Source organism: Coffea arabica, chromosome 9c, assembly GCF_036785885.1.
Source record: "Coffea arabica cultivar ET-39 chromosome 9c, Coffea Arabica ET-39 HiFi, whole genome shotgun sequence".
Classification (NCBI taxonomy): Eukaryota; Viridiplantae; Streptophyta; class Magnoliopsida; order Gentianales; family Rubiaceae; genus Coffea; species Coffea arabica.
The window spans coordinates 35,529,974-35,553,559 of NC_092326.1; the positions used below are offsets into that span (position 1 = coordinate 35,529,974).

At 33.8% G+C, this 23,586-nt stretch overlaps 1 protein-coding gene across 3 annotated transcripts; it reads left to right on the forward strand.

Annotated features, from left to right (window-relative positions):
• The first annotated feature begins 11,265 nt into the window (after window positions 1–11,265).
• Window positions 11,266–22,746, forward strand: LOC113708011 (uncharacterized). 3 transcript variants are annotated; one of them, XM_072065214.1, is made up of 14 exons: window positions 11,266–11,572; window positions 13,448–13,616; window positions 13,746–14,090; window positions 14,868–15,052; window positions 15,441–15,521; window positions 15,602–15,643; window positions 15,751–15,795; window positions 17,106–17,192; window positions 17,783–17,909; window positions 18,040–18,120; window positions 20,338–20,463; window positions 21,021–21,085; window positions 21,447–21,552; window positions 22,435–22,746. In XM_072065214.1, the coding sequence occupies exons 1-14, from the start codon at window positions 11,531–11,533 to the stop codon at window positions 22,530–22,532; spliced, it is 1,599 nt and encodes a 532-aa protein (XP_071921315.1). In that variant the 5' UTR covers window positions 11,266–11,530; the 3' UTR covers window positions 22,533–22,746. The 3 variants fall into 3 exon arrangements, with proteins under 3 accessions (XP_071921315.1, XP_071921314.1, XP_027086241.1); XM_027230440.2 differs by having other exon boundaries at window positions 11,268–11,572; window positions 13,448–13,523; XM_072065213.1 differs by having other exon boundaries at window positions 13,448–14,090.
• Window positions 22,747–23,586: the final 840 nt, after the last annotated feature.

The following is a 23,586-nucleotide window of genomic DNA, read 5'->3' on the forward strand; positions in this document are numbered from 1 at the left end:
TTTAAAGGGACATTAGTACTTCTTAGTAAACCAAAAAGACTATTGGTAAACAAATAGAGGTGCTAAATAAAAATTGGTTAAAAAATTGTTGGTGCTTAACTAATTTATATAATGTGCCTCAGGTTGATAGTATAAAGTATAAAAGTATTAAATTGATTGCTTCGAAAAAAAAGCATTAAAATTGATAGTCTAAGAGGGAAACTGCAAATCAGACATAGTTTTTTAAAAAAAATTAATCGTACACATTACTAGGAATATAAGGGATTAAGGGAAGGGAGCCGGCTCGTGATCTAGAGCTAGCTAAGCAAGCCTATCGAGTTGAGTCCTCGCAGAGTCAATTTGATTTTATATATTTTTAATAATTTTTGTTAAGAGCAAAATTATGTGTATGTCCACTACATTTGTATTATTTATTAAAATGAAATGTTCATATATATATATGGGCAAATTATCCATTTGGCTCTTGATCTTTTAGTTTAGGTAAAATTAAACTCTCTAATTATTTGTAGCATATTATTAAACCCGGTATGGAGGAAAATCCGGCGAAAGAGGTGGGTAAACGGGTTACTGGTTCAACCAGTGGGTGAGTGGTTCAACCGATGGGTCACAAAATATATTTAAATATTATGTTTCATAATTTTTTTTATATGGTTAAAACTATAATAAATTATGTCATAGTAAATGCTCAATTAGTCTAATTTATTATAGAATCATTAATTCTTATAAGAATTAACAAAACCTAAATTCAATTAGTAATCCATCAAATTTCAAGTATAAAATTTTATCTAAGTATAATTATCTAGTTTATTTATGAATTTTAAATGCAAAATATTATTAGGAACGATATTTGCCTTTAGCATGAATTGTGTGATATGTTATTTTTTAAGTTCATTTCATAATTTATAGAATTTGGGGAGTAATAAAATTTATTAAAAGATTCCAAATAAATTATGTTTTGGAAAATTAAAATAAGAATAAAAGTATAATATATAATATTAAAAAAGACATGCAAACCAGGTTTCCTACAAAATCGGACGGTTCACCTGGTTGACTGGTTGAACCGCTAGTCCGTTGAAAAGTTAACGGTTCACTTGCAGAAACGATCTAATTAGCAAACCGGCCTGGTCAATGGCTGGTTCACCGGGTTTATCGGTCGAACCGTCAGGCCAAGCCGGGTTTAATAACTATGATTTGTAGTCAACTTTTAGCCCTCGAACTTGTAAAATTGGGAATGTGTGGTCCTTTTGACTAGTTTATCCGATTTTGCAACTGAAAAATCAAATCACACGAATAGCAGCATGCTATAAAGAAGGGCATTTTTGTTCGCATAAAAGTAAGCAAAAAGTGAACAAATCCTTCCCTTTCCCTAATCCAGCCAAACAAGTCGAACCACACCCCTCTTCATCTTCCCTTGAGGATCTTTGTGGACGGAAAAGAGCAACAGACAATTAGCACTGTCGGATTCAACAATAGCTAGGTATCATTGATATTGAAGCAACAATAGAGTGGCAAATCAAGCCGCAAAATGAATACTTTGATGCGGTCCTTGCTTATATGGTACGTAACTTTGTTGGAACTTTTAAATGTGAAATAGCTAGCATATTCAGTAGTTGGATGGGTAGCAATATTTTGGTGGTGGGGATTACTGAAAGTGACGTGGTAGTGGTCCTAGATGTAGGGGTATGATGGTGGGGACCTAACTTTGTTGTTTGGTTGTTCAAAAAGTGTAGGGGTTTGCGAATAATCTTTAAGCATTTGATTAAAAGTTGGAACTTGTTTATTGTTTAACTTGGATTTGGGTATTAGATTAGGGTTACTTTTTTAAAAAACATGTGAGGCAAAAATTGAAAATTAATTAATTATAGTTTAATTTTGAATAGCATATTTATCTACATTTCTTGTAAGCCGAACTTGTATTGAAACGAAAAATTCACATATTGGTATGCAGCTCCAGAAATTGAAATATTTAGCATAAGATTGAACTACGGGGGAAGAATAAATTGGGGAAATTACGTAAGGTATGAGAATGGACAAATGGACTACATAGATATGTGTGATTATGAGCATATGTCAATCCATGAGTTGAATAAAATGGTTGAAAAAGTTGATCATCCTAATGTAGCCATTTTGTACTAGTACTTAGAACCCATTGTAGACATGGAGACTGGTTTGAGAGAATTGTTCACTGATACTCATGTTAGGACCTTCTGTGATTGGGCATATAATTTCAAGGTGATGGAAGTGTATTGTCATCATCTAACCGTAATAGAAATTGAAGAACTGAATAATAATCTAATAATAGACTCACTAAATGAGGGAAAAAAATAAATCCGGAGTTGTCATAGAGGAATTAGATGAGTAGGAATGCATAACTAGAGATGTGGAGACTCAGAAGAGAAGTACTAGAAGGGATTCTATAGTTGGGGCAGTAGGGGGTGAAAAGAGAGCAAAATGCAGTCATGCAATTACTAATGTTGGGACAGCAGAGGGTCAAAATGAAGCAGACTGTAGTAATGCAGCAACTAATTGTGAGGCTGATGAATCAATAGGTATAGAAAACATTGAAAATGAATTTGAATCAGAATCATATGAAAAAAAAGATAGATTTAGTGGTGCCAATAACTATGGTGGCGAAGAGGAAATGCTGGACATTCTGTTTTCCAATGTTGATGGCAGTGGTGAAACCTTACAGCAACACCAGAGAGATGACACCACAACTAACCAGACACAGTGTTCACCTAAGTAGTGACAATGGCTCATCAAATATAAATTCAAAGAGAAATACAAGGACTTTGCCCTAGACAAATTTCTCAAAGATGCCAAGTTCAAGATTGGGATGAAATTTGACTCAACAGCACAATTCAAATATGTTGTTACTGAGTATGGGATTAGGATGGGTAAACGTGTTTGCACCTGTAAAATGAATCCACCAAGGTGAGGGCCAAGTGTAGGAAGCCATGTAAATGATATGTATTTGCTTCAATAGAAAAAGCTCTCGGCACAAAGGACTTGGTAGTAAAAATTATACATGATATCTATAAAACATGCAACCATGCATGGAAAAATAAGAAGATTATTATTGCCAAGTGGCTGTCTAATAGGTATGTAGAGAGGATAAGATCAAATAACAATCTACCAACAAGAGAGTTAAGGCAAACAGTCCACGAAGACTACCAGGCAGAAATCTCTAAGTATGTTGCAACTAAGACAAAGATACCATCCATTGAGAAGATTAAGGTCTCAGCTGAGTCATAATACAAGAAAATATGGCAATATTGTGAAGAGATTAAGACAACTCATCCTGGCAGTATAATAAAGGTTATGTTCACTCTATTTAGAGAATTTGGATGTAATCCAAGATTTATGAGGATGTACTGCTGCCTTGGCTCACTAAAAAAAGGCTTTAAAGATGGATGCAAACCTATTTTGTGTTTGGATGGGCGTCGTATTAAAGGTAGATATCTAGATCAGCTACTAACTACTATTGCAGAGGGGTCCAACAATAGCTATTGGCCAGTTGCATGGGCAGCTGTTGAGAGGGAGGCTACAGAGTAATGGAGATGGTTCTTAACCCTCTTGAGTGGCGACCTGCAGATACAAAATCAGGGACATTATACTTTCACGTCTGACCAGTAGAAGGTACAAGTACAAAATAACTAAAATGTTATGAAATTTCTTGGATATCTAACTTATAGCTGCTTTGATATTTTGTGTATGGACTGGATAAGGCACTTGCAGAGGTTCTCTCAAATTCTAAGCACATATACTGTGTTCAACACATGTATAGAAATTTCAAGAAGAAACATCCAGGATTAGGCTTAAAGGATAGATTGTGGAGTATAGCAACCCGCACAACAGTTGAACATTTCAACAAAACCATAGATGAGATTGAAGAATATGACAAAAAAACACATGCATGGGTGAAGAAGGCACCACACTCTAGTCATTAGTGTAAGGTCTTTTTTTCTATACATACACGGTGTGATATGATGGAAGCCATTAGAGAATACCTGATAAAAAGAATCCAAAAGTGAAGGATAGCAATGAAAATATACAGGTTAGATGATGGACTACTCATTAGAGAAATTGTGAAAGAAATGGTCAAACGTGCAGCATAATGAAAAATAACATGAAATTCAAAAACAAGTTATTAGGCAAAGGGCCACGGGAAGCCCAATTTGCTGTTGACCTAGAGAAAAATGAGTACACATGCAATTTGTGAGTCTTGAGTGACATTTCATGTTGCCATACAATTACTACTTTACATAGAGTTAATAAGGATCCACACAAAATGTTGGCTGACTGCTATCGCATAGAGTTTTTCTTTACCATCTATGATAAAGTGTTATAGCCTATTAATGGAAACATTCAATGGCCATAGTCAAATATGCTGGAGTTGGACCCATCAGCAAGTGTCACTCAACCTGGCAAGCTAAAGAAAGCTAGGAGGAGAGATGTTACAAAAGAAAAGAATCATGACAAAAGGTTGTGAAGGAGAATTGTAATCCATTGTAGAAAGTGTGGAGGGATTGGATATAATGCTACGACTTGCAAGGATCCTTCTGAGTCATCTGGTATACAACAACCTTCTCAACAACCAGCACCTGTTAAACAACCATATAATCATCAGCAATAGCATGCTCCAACAAAAAGACAATGTGTGAGTTTGGATTTCATGGTAACTTTCTTTTCTTTGAAATTTTTTTGTAATCTGAAATTTTTTCCTTAATGTGTAGGTAAGCAACAATCAGAAACAAAGAAAGCAGCAAAAAACTCAGCAATAGCCAACACATCAATCTCAATCCCAACAATCCACCACAAGGCCACCAATTCATAGGCAGAAGAGAAGTACATCAAAAAAGCCATTGACTAATGTAGACAAAGATTCTATTGATCTCAACTATATTTACTTGGGTAAAGATCCACCTTTTAATGTTGGAAACTGGCAGGAAAGAGGTGGAGGAAGAAGAAGAGACGGGGGAAGGAGAAGAGGAAAGGAAAGATCTGCTAGATCTGGAACAAGTTCTTGATAAATTGCATCATCTTTTGTCACTAGGCTTAGCAAAGGGGAAGACCTGCTATTTTTGTGATGATTTTATTGATTGTAAATGGATGTAACTAGAAATATTGCTAGATTAGAAGATTTTTTATTAGTCTTTTGTGGGGAATGAAAACATGTGTCTGTGCTTGGTATCTAACAATACGGACAAAAATCACTGCCATTTGGGCATTTGTCTGTTTTCTATGAAAGTGATTATTCTATGTATTTACAGACAAAGATCATTGTAATTTCCTTTTGCTAATTATATTCTAATGTTATGCAGTTGCTATCTTACATTTGTATGGTTTGATATAGCAGTTTTTGTTGACTACTAAAATCAAATGCATCCAACAAAGCGCATGACATGGGAATTAGGATAAATAATTCTCATCACGTTACTTGAAAAAAAAAATTGTAGTTATCATTGATTGGGTTCCACCACACTTTTACACTAATCCAACACGCTACAAAGACTTGTAAAATTAAAAAATATAATACACTTCTCCCTAACCCTTTACATCATACACCATACATCCATTTGCTCCTTCCATTTTCCTTAAAACTAGCAGTATTGATGGCTACAAATCACATTTACACACTGCCCTTCATGTATCACTTTCAATTCGCATCATCCCATTACATTTACCCCCAATTTGCAGTATCCCAATAGAGACTCCACCTTTTTTTTTTCTCTGTAAGCATCATTATTACAACAATCAACTAACTCACAACAAGTACCCTTACAAGATACTTATTCGACCGTTTCTGCCACCATAGTTGCTCCTATATTTCTCTTAATTTTGCCTTCAACTTAGCGGCTTTTGCCTCAAATCTTGATACTGCAATTTCAAATTTCTCTTTTTTGCTTTTCTGTTGCATTGATCTTCCTTAGAAGGCCGCGTATCAACTCAATGGAATGGCGGCACATCTTCTCGTCAATCCAATCCCAATACTCACAGCCACTAACTTCTTCTGAGTAAACGGCATACCTTCTCCCTGGGTTTCTATCAGTCCACGAAGTAATCATCTTTATGACTTTACCGTAAGGACAAATAGGAAGCGAAGAGTTGTGATATTTACGCATTTTTGCTTGTTTCTCTACACACCTCTCTCCATTCCCTCTGCAATTCGTTTATTGAGATCTATTAGCGATTTGGGTTAGGGAAAGGGAAGAAGACGGAGTTGTTCAGTTTTTGCTCATTTCTATGCGAACAAAAATGCCCTTCTTTAAACTATACTACTATTCGTGTGATTTGGTTTTCCGGTTGCAAAACTGAATAAACTAGTCAAAAGGGCCACGAGTTCCCATTTTACAAGTTTGAGGGTTAAAAGTTGACTACAAATAGTTAGATGGCTTAATTTTACCTAAACTAAAAGTTCAAAGGTAAAATGGATATATACATATATATGAATTTATTTTTACATTTATTTGAGCTTGGTAAGGCTCAAACTTTAACTCACCTAGATTTGAACTTGAGTTAATAGTTATACTGAAAGTTATATCAATTTCGAACTCGAGTTCTATATATGGTAAAATTAAGTCAAATTTGGCACGGCAAACCTCATAATCTATGGGACGTGCTTGAAGCCGTACATATGACTCAACCATTAGTACACGCATTACTTTTTTTTTTTTTCAATTTTTTTCCTTCCTTAACCATTAGGGCATCTACAATGGATTATATTTGGAAGAAGATAATTTATATGTTGTATTATCACTTTATTATCCCGTTTTCTATTATGCTATCACTCACTATAAATTACACTCTACATCACGGTATAATAGCATGGACCAACAATCAAATCACACATTTATTTTAATAATTCTCAATACAAATCCCATAAATACAAATAAATTTATTTTCTAAAAAATAATTTCATTATTGTTCAAATATAATTTATTGACTTTCATTGAAAATTTTCCATTTCAAATTTTTTTACTTTCTAAAAAAATAATTTTATTAATTTTTGAAAAATAATATATATTTTTATGGCTCTCAAAAATAAATACATTGTTATTTTCTAAAAATAATTCAGTAATTATTAAACAAATACCCAACAATATTTATAGACAAAATTTTGAGGATTGAAAGTGAAAAAAAATATAGTTGCAAACTGGTGAAATTGAAACAATGCTGTCATTATTTTACCATTGTAAACATGTTGAGAATTATATTCAAGGGACAGTTGCAAAATTTTGAATAATTGAACAAAATGGGACCATTGCAAAGTATTGAATAATTGGATAAATGGGACTCACTCTTTTCAGCTTTTGTGCTTCAATTATGTGTGTAGTGTGCATTATATGAGCGCTGTTAGACTCAGATTGAACCCATTGATTTGAATAGTCTGACTATGAATCGACTTTCTTTTCAAGTTGGTTAGTAGTATAAAACCATTTTGATAAAAATCAGTCAAAACAGTAAAACATCGACCAGATCAATGACCCAGTTTGATTGCTTGACTCAGTTTACAAGCTTTTCTTTCTTGTTTTTTCCAAACATAATGTGAGTTACCTAAATTGTAAAATATTTATTTATTAATAGAATTAAAAAATGCCATCCATTTAGTATAAATACCAAAATCACTCACACCGCTAAATGATCTCTAAACCAAAAAGTTTTCATCCCTATCATTTTATCAATTTATCTTCAGTGATTCCAACTTGCATTAGAAAGCAATATTCCCAATAAAAAGATCTCAAATTGACTATGATTTATTCTAATTTAGTTTTTCAAATAGTTTTGGAGAATAAACATATATTAGACATGAATTCACATTTTTATATATAATTTTTAGATGTATATTTGATTGCAAGCCTAATATTTTTGGAACATTTTGTATGATTGACCGAAATATAATCAAGAATTCAATTTCAATATTTTTGGAAATTATGAAATATAAAATAATTATGACATCATACTGACGTCATCAATTTTTTTAGAACGGTCTGACCGATCCAACCAATTAAACTCTGATTCAATAGTTTAGTCGAATTAGTATTCGGGTTGAGTTTAACAACATTGATTATACTCCCACTATAATCACCGAGTTTTGGCTTAGTGGCCACAAAAAAGGGATTAAGTCATTCTTTGGATTGTAGGTCGGAGATTCGAATCCACCTGCTGTGAAAAAATTTAAAGAAGGTGTTAGAGTACCTTTTTAATTTAGTTGGGTCTGCTCGCCCCTTATACATTTTCTTTAGACTCTTCTTCTTGTAGAATATGATAGATTATATTATATGAATGTTATTGTTGTGATAAAAAAAAATGATTGTACTCCCATTATAGGAGAGTACAATGCATAGGTGTCATAAAGGGTGGGTGGGCTCATTGTGTACAATGCATAGGAGTCATAGATTGTACACCCTTCATGACACCTCATTGTAGATGCCCTTAGACCAAAGCCACGATGCACACATTACCTAATTTTCCTTTCCAACGGATAATCCAAATTGTACCTTTTTTATTAATTACACCTTCCATCCCATTTTGATAGTTCTGTTTTTTCTTTTTCGTCTGTCTCAAATTGTAGTTTACTTTCTAATTGAAAAATGTAGTTATTTGTTAATTTTTCTAAAATACTCTTATTCAATATAAATTGTTATTAGTATAAACTAATTTATTTAATATATATTGTTATTAGATATAACCTAGCTCATTTAAAACATTTAGATTTTCCTAAGCATATTGATATGTGAATGAGAATTGATTCTTTTTAGGTTAATTACATTTACCTCTCCTGAGGTTTGACCATATTACCAATCAATCCCTATAATTTGTTCAAATAACGGTCTCACCCTTTGAATGATCAAACATTTAACAAAAACCCCCTTAATGCCGAAAATGCCCTTGTTGAGGTCATGTTGCATTAAAAAAAAACATATTTTTATTTTATTAACCCTGAAGCAATCCAAAAAAATAGAAAAAAATTTTTGCTTATTATTTTATAAAAATCATATCTTTGCTTCCATAAATAGTTTTGAGTCAATAATTATTTTAAATCTTAAAAATGAATATTAAAAAATAGATAAATTGAAAAAAAAATAAAAAAAGAAGAAATTATTTTAATTCCTGAAGTATGGTTCAAATTGAGGAAAACGTGCCTTGTGCTCTCCGCAACATGCCTTGAACCACAAATTCGAACCATACTTGAGATTTAAAATAATTGCTTCTTTTTTATTTTTCTTTCAATTTATCCAATTTTTAATATTCATTTTTAAGATTTAAAATAATTATTGATTCAAAACTATTTATTAGGGGTGGCAATTTTTGACATGACACGAATCTAACACGAAATTAATGAGTTTGGGTTGAGATTTCGGGAATTCGGGTCAGAATCGGGTTGGACCCGATGAACCCGAAAAGAAAACAGATCGATTTCGAATCAACCCGTGGTGACCTGATATGACCCGATATGACTCGTTTACGAATTAAAAAATAATTTAATAAACATAAAAATAATTCTATCTAACTAAACTAAGTTATTCTTTTTTTCAAAGGCATTAATTATTTAATCCTAAATGAATTTATTTAATTTGTGTGAAGTTGAAATTATTATATTTGGACAAATAATATATTATATTATTTTTTATTTTTATACTGTTTTAATTTATTTTATATTTTGTTTGGGATAAACACTTTTATGGTGTTTAATTTATTTTAGATTTGGTTTGGTATTAGTTATTTAAAATTTTATTATTTGATTATGTAATTAGTTTTGTGAGAAATTTATTTTATTAGAAATTACAGTGATAAATTAATAAATTAAAATTAAGTTTCGGGTCGACTCGCCAACCCGTCAACCTGAAATTTTCGGGTTCGTGTCAGCATACCTGACCCGTCACGGGTTGGCGGGTCGGGGTCGGGTCAACAGATTTTCTGACGGGTTGACCCGAACCGACCCGCCAACCTGATATGGACCCGAATTGCCACCCATACTATTTATGGACGCAAAGATATGATTTTTATAAAATAATAAGCAAAAACTTTTTGATGATTTTTTTGGATTATTTGAAAGTTAATAAATAAAAATATGTTCTTTTTTTAATGCAATATGGCCTCAAAAAAGGCATTTTCGGCATTAAGGGGGTTTTTGTTAAATGTTTGATCATTCAAAGGGTGAGACCGTTACTAGGACAAATTACAGGGATTGAATGGTAATATGGTCAAATCTCAGGGGAGGTAAATGTAATTAACCCATTCTTTTTTGACCATCAATTCAAATTTTTATAAACCATCAATTCAAGTTTCTATGAATAATTAATATAAAGTTGTACTGAATTTAATGTAAGAGTATTTTAGAAAAGAGATAATATCAGAAACCTCCCTTGAGGTTTCTCTTAATATCACTTAGCACCCTTGAGGTTTTAGAAATATCATTTACCTCCCCTAATAATTGTAAAAAGACTATATTAACCCTCACTTAACACATAATTTACAACATATTAAATAAATGAAACTCAAAATTTTAAAAAAAATGGAAGTCACTTTCTTCTTTTTTCCTTTTCTCCATCATTCTCTCTTACTTATATTTTTTGAATGAATATGCAATATTATATTATAAATTATATCAAATTAAATTTTATTTATCTTTTACTTTTTGTGATTGTGATAAAGTAGGGTACTATTTATTTGCTTATTTTGAGTTGATTTTTATAATAATTGGTATAATTTACTGGTTTGAGCAAGGGTTAAGAAGATGGTGGAAAAAATATAAATTCATAAGAAATCGATTTTGAGCATATCGAATTAAATTGATACAAATGTATTTCTTTTCAAATATCATTTTTATTTTTCAAATTTATAATTTTATGGGGTATAGCGTTGTGATGTAGTAGTACTACAAGAGATTGCTTTTGAAGTGATGGTTTTCTTGAAGTGAACAAAGTGACTTAGGAACATTTTTATTTAATAAGTGAAAGGGTAGTTTAGGGTTTTCAAACATTTTGTTACACAAATAACTAAAGTAAGGGAGGTAAGTGATATTTTTGAAACTTTAAGAGTATTAGGTGATATTAAGAGAAATCTAAAGGGAGGTTTCTGATATTATTTCTTTAGAAAAAATAGTAAGGTAAATTTATTTTTTAATAAAATTAACTATTTTTTTTAAATTATATAAAAAAATTAAGACTGTTAAAATGGGACAACGGGAATATATAAGACATGCAACCAAACCACGTTAAAAAACTAAACTAAATAAATGGTGGACAGACTGGAATACTTAAAACACGAGGCGTTTGTTTATGCCACATTCGGCGTTTGATAATACCAAAGCGAAAACAAAAAGTTCAAGACTTCCTAGAAGAAATGGCGGATTTTCCCACAACGTCTAGCTTACTGCAAATGGGGAAGTTTTGTCTTCCTCATTTGGCTTTCTCCTATTCAACCGTCCCATCATATTGCTGCTTCTCTGTATCTCCTGCTGGATAGATATGCATTTTTCTGGTTTTGGCGCTAACATTTGGCACTTCTACCCAACAAGGCCAACATGAAGTCTTCTTCCGCTTCAATGGCTGCCAACCGTCAACAGGTGGGACTGAATTCCAGAACCCATCTTCAGTTTTCTCTGGTTTTTATGTTTATGTATGATAACAGTAATTTACTGGATTATGAATGTTGCGTGGATGATTATTATTAGTTCTTGCAGAATGTCATATTTTTCAAGTTAAAGTACTTGTTCTACATAACGTAATAGCGAAATGAAATGGGCTGTTTTCAATTTACTTGTAGAGTCCATCTTAGCATAACTGCTGAATCGATAATTCTTTTTTGATTGAGTGGCAAGATTGGTGAAGTGGTTTGAAAGAGTAACTGGACGAGTTTTAAGGATTTTTGGGATTGTCACATAATTAAATATTGGGCAAGCAGAGATTATCTCTTGGTCTGTTTTCAGCCCTGGCTCCTTGTAGATGAGAAAAAGGAGGAATAAAATGAAATGGCAAGATCGGATACACCGGGCTCATACTTTTGCAAATAGTTGTGCAATCCAATATGCAAAAGGAAATCTCCTGAGCTAGGCTTCCTTACATTTTTTTTATTTCTTGGTCAGAAATGAAATAATATGATTTGTTGTGACTAACAGCAAGCACTAAGTGATCTTAAGAACCATGAAGTTTTTGCTATCTTACTCTTCTCGTCTGAGTTATCTTGGTATTACTAAATTCAACTTTCAAAAAACTACACAGATAAGTGTAGTACCAGCAGAAAGAAAGAGAAAGATTGAAGTAAAGATGGGAGCAGTAAGAAGAGGCAGAGAACTAGATTGGAGAAAACTGACAATCTGATAGAATGGAAGGAATAACCCATAGGAAGACCTAAACCTCTTGTTGAGAACTGAGGAAGAATTAGATTAAATATGTTTTCAACAGCAAAAACAACCAGTGTTCAAACTAACCCAGCAATTTACAGGCAAGGAACATTATTTTGCAAAACTACTGTTTACCATGCCTCAGAAATGAAGAGACAACTAATCATCCATTTCAATGCATTGTGAAGTTGCAAGTGAGCTGGACAACCCTCTTTACCATGGTTTTTTCTGCACCGGCTATGCCAGAGAGCGTGAAGATTCTTCTGTTGATTTGGTGATACTGAAGCAGAAAAAAGAAAAAAGGGACTCCCAATTGGGACTCTGCTTTGCAAAGATGAGCAATAGGGCTTTTGACAGAAGTTAGAGGATCATTGAATTACTAAAATTTAGTCTCTCGAAGACAACACTCTTTACTTTTGGATACATGAATAACATGCATATAATTCCCATCTTTTGCTGACTTCTTATATCAGAGTCATAGGTGTCTTAATAGTTTGTGCTAAATTATCAATCTGGCCTGCACCACCTAGGTGCCTCCTCTTAAAGTTTTACCTTTTCATCTTTCTGTAGTGACTTGTGCCTATATAGGTACTATACCATTGCTATATGCCATTATATAATGTCAAACCAAATACAAAACTGCTCCTTGAGTATCTGTTGAAGTTCCTCTATTAGTTGAAGCTTTTTGCCTCCTGTTTGTGGGTTTTGGATAGGTCAGGTAATAATCAGACCAATGAGCCACTGCAGAAAAATTTGAAGTCCTCCTATTTCTTTGGAAGTTTTGTCATCTGGCGCTATTCCATGGGCTATAAATCTTTACTTCGATACTTTATTCAATAGTCCTTCATTTGACTGTTCATTCTGAGTCCACATTACTGTCCTTCATTTGACTGTTCATTCTGAGTCCCCATTACTATTCCTGCTTAGCTTGATACTAGCTGCTACAGAAAATCTCTATTTATTAATTTATTTTGCTGGCCTAGTACTTAAATTGGCAGTTTTTTATGATTCACTTTTCTTGACGTAGAGCTGACATGATTTCACAAGTCTAATAACTTTGTTCTTCTACTTAGTCATCTGTTAAATGTTTACTGTCAGGAAACATATATTCGTGCTCGGGATAATCCTTTCTTTGATGGTATGAGAAGACGAGAGGCAGCAATAATGGATAAAGGTAGTAATTTTAATTTGAATGAGAAGATTGCAGGTGAAAGCATGATGCGTACTGCTTCAGATGTTAGTTCCAGAAGATCTAGAAAGATCACAAGTGAAGTACTAGAAAATCCTTCTAGCCCATTAAAAACTTCACCCTCAGATATTATTCTAGAACATTATGGTCGATCGGCTTCCAGTACATGGTCAAGGATTTCTGATGCTACTTCATCTCCATTGTCAGAACACCAGTCGGCACTGAAGTTCAGAGTTGAGGATGTAAATGAGTCACAGAAAGAGCGCCCTCCAAAGTCTAGTCTAGCAAATGAAGTGACTCAAACTCTGGCACTTACAAAGCCCATGATCGAACAATCATACAGCGTGAACAAGGATAGAACAAATCTCTCTAAAGTTCCACTTCCTCCATCAGCAGCATTATTTTACAATGGGTATTCACCACAAATGGAAGTTGTTGAATCATGTCAAAGTATATACAAGCTAAATATGTATCTAAGAGCTCGAAAAGATGATGTCAATGCTGGTGTGCCAGGAAGGTTCTTGCATGCTGTAATAGGACCTGACATCTGTGGTAAGTAGTATGCTTCCAACAAAGATTAGATTCCAGAATTCTCTTTTACAACGCGCACCTTATACTTTTGCCACAACCATGAAGAATTGGCTATAACAATGAATTCTTGTTCACCTCTATAATAACTTTGGCCTTGAAGTGTATTTGATAATTGTAGCTTTACACAGAATGGTGATCATACTTTGTTTTAAAAGATATTGCAAAACCATTATTTTCAGTTGAGTGTATATCATATTGTCAATACCAGGACTTTTTAGCCTTGTATAGAATCATCACTTCATCTAATTGATATACTTAAGCGTACACCTTCCGGTAGTGGCCAGGTGATCTTTAATGAACTAGGACATGGAAGAATTAGAATTAAGCGGTTAAAAAAACTCAAAATAACGATATGTGTCTATCTGATAAATGTTGAACATTTCCCCATCCAAATGTTAGGACTTAGTAGCCAGAGTAACTTATTTCTTTGTACATACAATTTTAACGTGTTCTTTTGAAGCTTGTGGATAATTTGAATTTTATAAAGTTTGAACTCAGGAACTTAATCTGCGTGATTGAAGATATTTTCTGATATACCTATGACGTTCAATAAAGTTATTAAAGAAATACTTCAGAGAGTTATGTGATCCTATTTCCAAAGTCTAATCAGAGGAACTACACAAATAGGGAAATAATTAAATAGCCACTTTGTTGTTCGTAAGTGCTTCATGAACCAATTACCTTGTTAACTGGTACTAGTTGAACATCTCTCTAATTTAGAAAAGTTACTACAAGCAGATGTTGGTTCTGTTGCTACAACAATCATGTATGCCTTTTACCTGAATGAATCGTTACAGAACAAACTGTTCTGCACTGTGCCTATAATCAACATGACAAGGGTAGACATGGAATCTCGAGCTGAGCTGAAATGGCTGCTTGATGCATGCCATGTAGATCAGTCATCACTGGTGTTTCTTGATGAGGTTTGTCCCGTAGACCAATTTCAAATTTAAATGTTTTATGTTATAAAAAATCGTTATGTAGCAAATCTTCTATCTGCAAAATTGGCATAGATAAAATGTGTGTAGGAATAGATGAAACGTCTTACTTATAGTCTGGATCTTAATATTGCATTTGAAAACCTGTTTTAAGCTGTATATTTGCCCTTTCATGTTGGCTTGTTATTCATATCTCTTTTCTCTTGTTGTAAGGTCAAATTACCCAAACCTCTTCTTTGTTGTTGTTGTTGTCCCCCCACCCCCTTTCCAAATTTTGCATCTAACTCAGTTGCAATTTGTTTTTCCTTAACATTCACATAAAACTACTTCAGTTGAGGTCACAATTTTTTTTTTGTTTTGTGATAATGAGCAGATTGACTTATCCTATTATGATTTATTTGGAAGCCTTAAACTAGTTTTACTGAACTGCAACAAGCTTCCTGCTAGACAAGAAGTAAGTTTCTTATTCTGAGTCTATTGTTTCTTTATGGTTTAATTAGTTGAAATGAATGACAAATGTTCTTTATGGTACAGGCATTAAAAGAAGCCTTGGTGGAAATATTCAGTTGTTCGAAGGTAGTATAGATGGCTGTGCTAGAGTTAACATGAAGAAGTCTTGTTTAATTACTGAAAATTTTATGTCAAGAAAATGTATTACAACATTTTGTCTTCTTGTTTCGCAGCATGATGATGTCTATTCTTGGGTTAAAAGTGCCACATTTGGAGAGGTACTATCATTTTAAATCAGTACATCTTTCCGTCTTGTTTGCTTCCAAATGTTTAACAAACAAATCTCTATGCTAAAATTGGTATTTTGTACTTTTCTCTTATCTGGTAAGAAGTATATATTCCTAAAATGCATCAGTTATAATGAGCTTTGCTGCATTTTCCTGTGCAATTCATTGTATTAAATGGAACCTAGGAAAATATTGTATTTCATGTGACTAATTAACCCCAACATAGACTCAGAATGTACATAGTTTTCATGACAGACATGTAAGTAGAAAGGTCTTTTTTATTTTTATTTTTAGTAATAATGACTATTCTTCTTTAAACACAAGTACAACAGATTGATCAGAGCCTAGTTATCAAATAAATGGCCCACTTGGATGGTTTAACTAAAATTGATGTTCCTCTGTCCCAAGAGAGATAATAGGAATGTCAAGAGAGCTTCTTGAAAGTTACACATAGTATTAAACCACGCATGTTTCTTTAACTGTTTCAAATGTTCTGGTCAACTTTCTTATGAACTAGATTGTTGGTAGACTAAAGTGTGACTAGTAGATGTTAACATAAGGGGAAGAACCTTTGGAAGAGAGCGTAAGCAAACTTAATTGGTGTGTTTCAGCTCTCCATGGCAATGCAGAAGAATAATGTATCTGTGTGAGCCTTGTTTTGTCGGTTTGTTTTATACACTTTTCAGACCAGATTCTCAGTAAGTTGTGAAGAGAGATTGCATTTATCTGGTTATAACAACAACAATTTTTTAATCATCTGGTAAAATCATAAATTGCATGATTCAAGGATTTCATGTCATATTTGAACTCCCTCTGCACCTAAAAATTTATGCCTACTTGCGTATATTCTTGTTCTGGCCTGAGCGATGCAGTTATTTGTGTCTCTCTTGAGAAGAATTTCCTTTCAAATTTTTTCCCACTATACATCAAGGGAAATTCATGAGTTATAATCAACTGAAGAAATAAAATGCCTAGAAACTCATGAATTGAAATGAAGTGTTAGAAGTAGGCATCATCATGCATAATCATGTATGCTGTGTGACTTGTGTGGAGATAAAGTATATAATTATGAATATTACGGATTTGAAATACTTGAACATAAAAGGGCTTTCTCAGGAATGATATCTGTTTGGCATTCCTTACTATAATTAAATTGATTGAGCTTTCACTGCATCCATGAGAATTTCGGCTTCACATCATATTATCTACTAGTTGTGCCCACACCCAGAGTTCATTATTTCAGCCACCTGCCTTTTGTATTTAACTTACTTTACTGTGTTTATTGTTGATTTATGATTCAGGAAGCATCCTGCTCTACACTTATTGCTGAAAAGTTTCTGCTTACCACCCCAGAGATATTGGCTGGGCAAAGATTCAGCCGACTTCTGGTAGCAACTACTATATGCTTTAATAATTGAGCATCCCTGCTGAGTTTTATTTAAGAAACTTGTTGCTCAAGCATCGTTTTAGGAGTATTTGTTGGAATGCAGAATGTTTGATATTTATTCTTTTACTCTCTTTTATACAATTGTCAAATATCCGCTCATATTTTTTACCTAGTTACTGTTCTGGATAATTGTTTGATTACAAATGCTTAGGCTGCAATGACAATATTAGGTATCCTTTTAATTTTTCTTGAACCAAAACGTGAAAAGCAGTGACCTATGTTCAGTAACAATTTATTTCATACGTGAGTTTTCTTAACCATTTACTCAGGGTCTAAAAGTGATTTACTTCATCTCCGCTGTAAACTTCAGATGCAGAAATTGGGTATTTTGTAGCCATGACATACATCCATTTTGTGATGATATGCTTATAACTGAAACCATGCTTGCTTACTTCTCCCCAACCAAAACAGTTTGGCCATTAGTTTTACTCATCTTGTTTACTGATGGACTTTTTAGCTGGTAAATAGGAAATATTGAGTTTAAAGGTTTGTTATGCCTCTAATTCCTTTGCTTTGGTCTCTGTGATGCAGCTAGCCGGCATCCTTATGGATACTGGGAATTTGAGAAGTCCTCTTTCCACTTCCAAAGACAACTACATGGCAACCTTGTTGATTAATGGGGCCGGTCGATATGGTTGCAATGGGCTTTACCAGATCTGTATGCTCTAAACTTCCTTGGCTCTACTTCAAATAATATTTCTTTACCTCATTCCTTTATATTTTTAATTTATTTGTATACATAAAAAATGCAAAGGGCTAAAGTTTGTTTTAATTTTTATGATTTCCAGTGAGATACAAAATGTATGATGTACCTGAACTGAGCATTGGGGAAATCCTGCAGAAAGATATCAAAAAATGGACAAAAATAGGTTTGGTTATTTCATGTGCTTCTCTACTGCCATTAACTTGTGAAGTATAGTATTTTAACTCTGTTTCTGTTCATTGACTGTATGAATGTGGTAATATGAAAAGAAGATGAGATGGTATCCTCTTCACATGCAATGTGGTACCTATTAAGAGATACCATTGTATATTATGAGTACCAAGTTTGTAAATGTATCAAGTTGAGATTGGAGATAACAATTTACTGACCTCACAATGCATCATTTACTAAACAAAGCTCTTGTCCTCCATGTTTGAAGGAGCTCGCCTGATACAAAAAGACAGTGTTAGTTGGCTATGGTCTATCAATAGCAAACGTGTGTAGAGCCTCAAAAGCATGCTAAACATGTGTAAAGCCTCAAATATTAACACATGCATTGTATTTTCAACTGAAAAGCTCAAATTATTCATCTTAAAAGTCTTTGTTAAATATTTATTTTCTAGAGATTGAGATTCTATAAACTTTAATTATTTTTGGGTTTTAAGCTGTCAAAAATATTTAGTAATGTACCATTTATGTCATCGTAACTTAATATTACTACATTTGCAACTCAGCATCTTTGGCTCCAATTTTGAGTTTTAACATGAATCTATAACTGATTTGGACAAGTTCTTGCATTGGCATCTTATGTTGGCAGATTCGATGCTCAGATTATAGTGTTTGAACATTTGCAATATCATCTTGGAGCAACAACTGAGTTTGTTTATCTGAATGTTTACCAATGAACTCTTTTGAGTTAAGAGAAGGTTTTAACTACTCATAGATACTTTCACAGTTCAGCTTCAGAAGCATTTCCTACAAATTGGAAATCTTCTCGAGTTTGATAGATGATTCCTACCCGTAATCATGATGTATGAGTAATCCTCCATGTGATCTTTAAGTTTTCCTCCTCTTTTTTTGTTCTTTTTCTCTTTTTTTTTTCCCTAATTCTACTGCAGAGTTTTTCTGTTCAACCGTTAGATTCTGCCCAAATACAATTCCCTTCAGCCGTAATGTTTAAGTATTTTGACATTCAAAGCTATTAACATCTTAAAAGATCCGGCATGGGTCAGCACATCCCTCCTGACTAATTTTAACTGCATAAAGGTATTGGGTGTGGTTTCAGAGTTCCTTACATGTTCCATTTTGGATTCATAAAATTTTTTACATTAAACTCCATTTGTAGACTTCACTGCATCAACTCAGGACGCGATGAGCAAACTTAGGAAACTTTGTCTGGGAAAGACTGTGTATAGCTAATTCTTTCTTGCAATAGTACCTTTTAGCTGGAAAGTATATGAAATAGGCCTCAGATTGCAATATTAGCTTGAATCCCTTAAATTGTCAATAATAATGTCTTGCAGTCTTGGATACGTGGGCTAGAATATTGTAAATAGAAGACAGGTGTTTTGCAATGTTTTATGGGATGAAATTGGGAAATTTAGAATCACGTTTAACACAATATTAATAGGGTAGTGGTTTATTCATAATCATATGAATTGTTTGATACGAATACATTTATGGACACTAATTTCCTAGTCAGATACTTAGGGGTTCAGAGATTTTGAAGACTATTCTCCAGCTCTAATACTTCCCCATCCCCCTCTCTCTTTCTGGCCTCTCCCCCTAATGGTACATAAGGCTTGTTTATGTCAATTAATTGAGGCACTATACAAAGAACAAAATTTACTTTCCTTTGGATAATAACTTTTAATTATAGGAATTAGATAATTGGTTTCTTGAATATTCTTCACTAATAAAAAAAATGAAAAATAAGCCGATGCGGCTGCAGTCTAAGGTCTTGTATTATACAGGCCTCAATATACAGTTTCCTGGAGGACTTCTGTTCTTCCAGATAAACTAAAAAATGCTTCAAATTGCTGCTTTTGAAATTTGAGAAGCCAAGTTAGGGTTCTTGAAATGACCAAATACGTAAATGAGTCCTTTTGTTGGAATGCCAAGGCCACAGAAAGTTATTAGGGCATCTTTGCTTCCCTAGCTTTAACCAATATGAAGCATATATTTTCCACTGGATAAAAAGAGTAAACATTCCTGAAGTTATGTTAAGAGTACAGCTGACTAAGCTGTATAACTAATTCACCTGTCTGGTGAATTCTTGTTGCATAATTCATTAATTTATGCTACTATGCATATTTGGCTTCCTAGGTTCCTGCTTTCAATAGACTTGTACATATCATTTAACCATAAAATTCTGTTGAAGCAGGTAAACTAATCAGTGGTAACTCTAGATTGACGGTGTTAAACATTGGGATGAGTTCAATTGGAATATCAATTGCACAGCTCCTTTCACTTGATTCAACTTCAAATCTGGAGATTTCACATTTTCAGCGTAAGATTTGGCCTCATTTTGTACTAGATTCAGAACCTGTTTAGTTGTTACAAGCTTTTGATTAATCCCCCTTTCCAATTTTTTCAGCCAATTGTTAATCAAAATTTTTTATTGCCCTGTGCTTATCATCATTCAATTGTTGTTTAGTACTTTTTAACCATTTTTCCCTTGATGTGCTTTGTCCAATTTTCTTGATATCCATTACCCAAACTTAGCAATTTGCATGTCCATATTTCTTGTAATATTGACCATTCAATCAGCTATTTGCACTTCTAGCGTTGGGATTGCTTCTGGGGAATGGCATATAATAAATGTTCCTCTGGTGTTTCTGTTCTTATCACTGCATCTATCTGATGATCTGCAGCACCTATGTTAGATAGCTAAAGAAAGAATTTACAAGACGTCTTGAAATTGAAACCCTATTTATTGTGTATCATCTTTCCTGTTACAACATTGAAACTTGAGATACTCATGGTCAACTGAGTAAATGCGTCACTCTAGAAATAGTAAAGCTTTTTAAGTTTTTTGAATCATCACGATCTCTTTCTTAACTGCAGGCTTGGAGAAACTTTCCCTCCTTCTAATTGTTTCTGGATATTATGATGCTGAGAAGAACTTTAAGGTTGGAGTAGTGTTTTTCTGCATTTTCTTTTATGCCTCCTACTAGATCATGTTGCACGCATCGCAGGCATTTAGCAAATATGGCTTGCATCAAGGTAGGCCACGACTTGTGCCTACTTTGGAGGGAGATATTTCTGCTGACATCACGTAACTCCTTTTTTTTTTGGCTTCAAGACAAATGAAAAGAAATGACAGGAACTCAGGAAGTGACAACCTTCTAGACATATGGAGTTGTTAGTTGTTGGAGACCTTCTGAAATTTTTATGCATGATTTCTAGATGGTCTTACTGTGTTTTCAATTGTTGTAATGATACCTTTTTGCCGATGGATGTACTGAGTTCTTGAATTTTTCTGCAATTCAGAGGGAAATCCTGGTCTCTGCTGAATCAGTTGAACTCTTGAAAAACCTGATCCAATTTATGAAATCAAGTGCTCCTGACCTACCGCTCAAAATTTTGCATCATCCAGGTGAGTTTGCTGATGTGGATCTGATTAGTACTCAACTAAGAGTAATATGCACTACAAAACATTAGCATACTACCAACATGTGTGGAAGTGTATCCGGTACCAACTATACAAGATTTTCAAGTTTCCACTCACAGTGTCTTTAAGCAAACTTGATTCCGTGATGAATATTTTGAGAACCTGCATATTGTCTAGACTTGATATCATATACAGTAAGTGTCAAATATTTTGAGAACCTGCATTTGTGCTTTTATCGTACTGTGTAAGCAGACAAGAGGATTAGGCTAAAACATATCGGACTTGGTTGGAATAGAAAGCTAACATTGATAACATTGTTACCTTCTATTGCTAATAGTTTTGCTTTCCTTTGGCAGGAAAATCTGTGCCAGTCAGTGTGCCCACCTTTATTTTCCTATTTTTCATTCTGTCCAATCTCAAAATCCTGTTACTTTATCTTTAAATGCACTCTATTTTGAAACATAGAAGTAGCTTGGGGATCCTGTGCATCAAAACGCACCTCACCTCATATGAAATTGGCTTCATACTTCTCCATGTTAATTCATATGAGGATACAGTATAAGAGATCCAAACAAGTCAAATTTGGGGGGTGCTTGCCTAATATCATGTTATGCAGCTGCACAAGTAACTGAGGAAGCCAACTTTTCCTAATAGCTTTAGCATAATGGAAGTGAATATTATCCATGCCATAGTGCTATAACTAAAGCAAGCCAAACTCTCATACTCCCACAATCACTTGTTACAAATTAGAAATGATCTTGCAGTCCACTCATTGCCTGTCTCCGAAAGTTGGATAAGCATAGTTAGGTATGCGTCGTCCATTTTACTTTCTGCATTGAATGAGATCTTTATCTTATGGCTGTGCAGATCTACGAGAGGAGATGAAAGCATTTGAAGTTGACAGAGTCACATCTCGCAAGACGATTGAGCGACTCTTGGAAGAATATATTGAGGTTTCAAATTGACCAAAGATTTATGCCTGATCTACACTGGTGCCAAACATCTAGGTACAGAAATTTCAAATTTGCTTGGCCACAATCTCTTGCAGGAAGTTTAAGCAGCTTACAACCCCAGCCACCCCTTTTCTCTGTCAGTATTTTGTCCCTGTAAAGACTTATTCACACATTTGATATTGGAGAAAATTCTTAAATTGTTATGAAAAAAAAAGTTGTTCTATAAGAGGGGTTATTTTTTAAGGTAATTCTAAGATTAGGATCTTCGCATTTGTAAAATGCGAGTTCAATGACTTCGCATTTTAGAAATGCAAGTTAGTGATTTCAGGAAAAAAAATTTTAAAGTTTTTGGGAAAAAAAAAAAAAAAAAGACACAAAGCTCACATTTGTAAAATGCGAGCTTTGTGACCTATCTTCCCAAAACAGAGTAACTCCAAAGAGTGGGACAGACCGGGAGAGTAAAAGAACAGAGCCGCACCTCCAAGAGTGAAACCGCTACAAAGTGAAAAGGCAGCGGCGAGAGTCAGTTAGAGCTGTTAAACGAACCACACTGTTCGGTAGCTCGCGACGCGTTCGTATTCGTGAAAGACTCGTTCGAAACTTTAAATGAATCGAGTTCGAATGAATTATTTTGTTCGATTAATAATCTAGTGAACATGAGCATGTTTGCGAGTTTGAACGTTCAATCTAGCGAACACGAGCATGTTTGCAAGTTTTAATGAACGTTCGCGAACAAGAACATAATTATCATTTGACAAATTTAAGGTTAATTTTATGGCTAGACTTATATATTTGGAGGGTTTTATTTGTTATTTTTATGTTAATGTTAGTTATATAGTTAATGAATAATAGAATTTAGTCACTTAGTGCTTTAATTGTTTTTTAAAATGATTAATGATTTGTATGACATATTTAAGAATTAAAATAATTTGGATTTGAGCATTTCAAGCATATTCGCGAACGGCTCATTTATGTTAAACGAGTCGAACACGAATTCGAACTCGAACATGAACTTTGTTTAACGAGTCGAATACGAACACAGGTCTGGAGTTCAAAAATTAATGAA

What these genes read in the sequence shown, in the direction of transcription:
- LOC113708011 (XM_072065213.1), top strand. Translation starts at nt 11,531, where the DNA reads ATGAAGTCTTCTTCCGCTTCAATGGCTGCCAACCGTCAACAG. An exon ending in AAATATTCAGTTGTTCGAAG is followed by an intron (nt 15,644 to 15,750) that starts GTAGTATAGATG and finishes CTTGTTTCGCAG; the next exon opens with CATGATGATGTCTATTCTTG. An exon ending in CAAAATTTTGCATCATCCAG is followed by an intron (nt 21,553 to 22,434) that starts GTGAGTTTGCTG and finishes ATGGCTGTGCAG; the next exon opens with ATCTACGAGAGGAGATGAAA.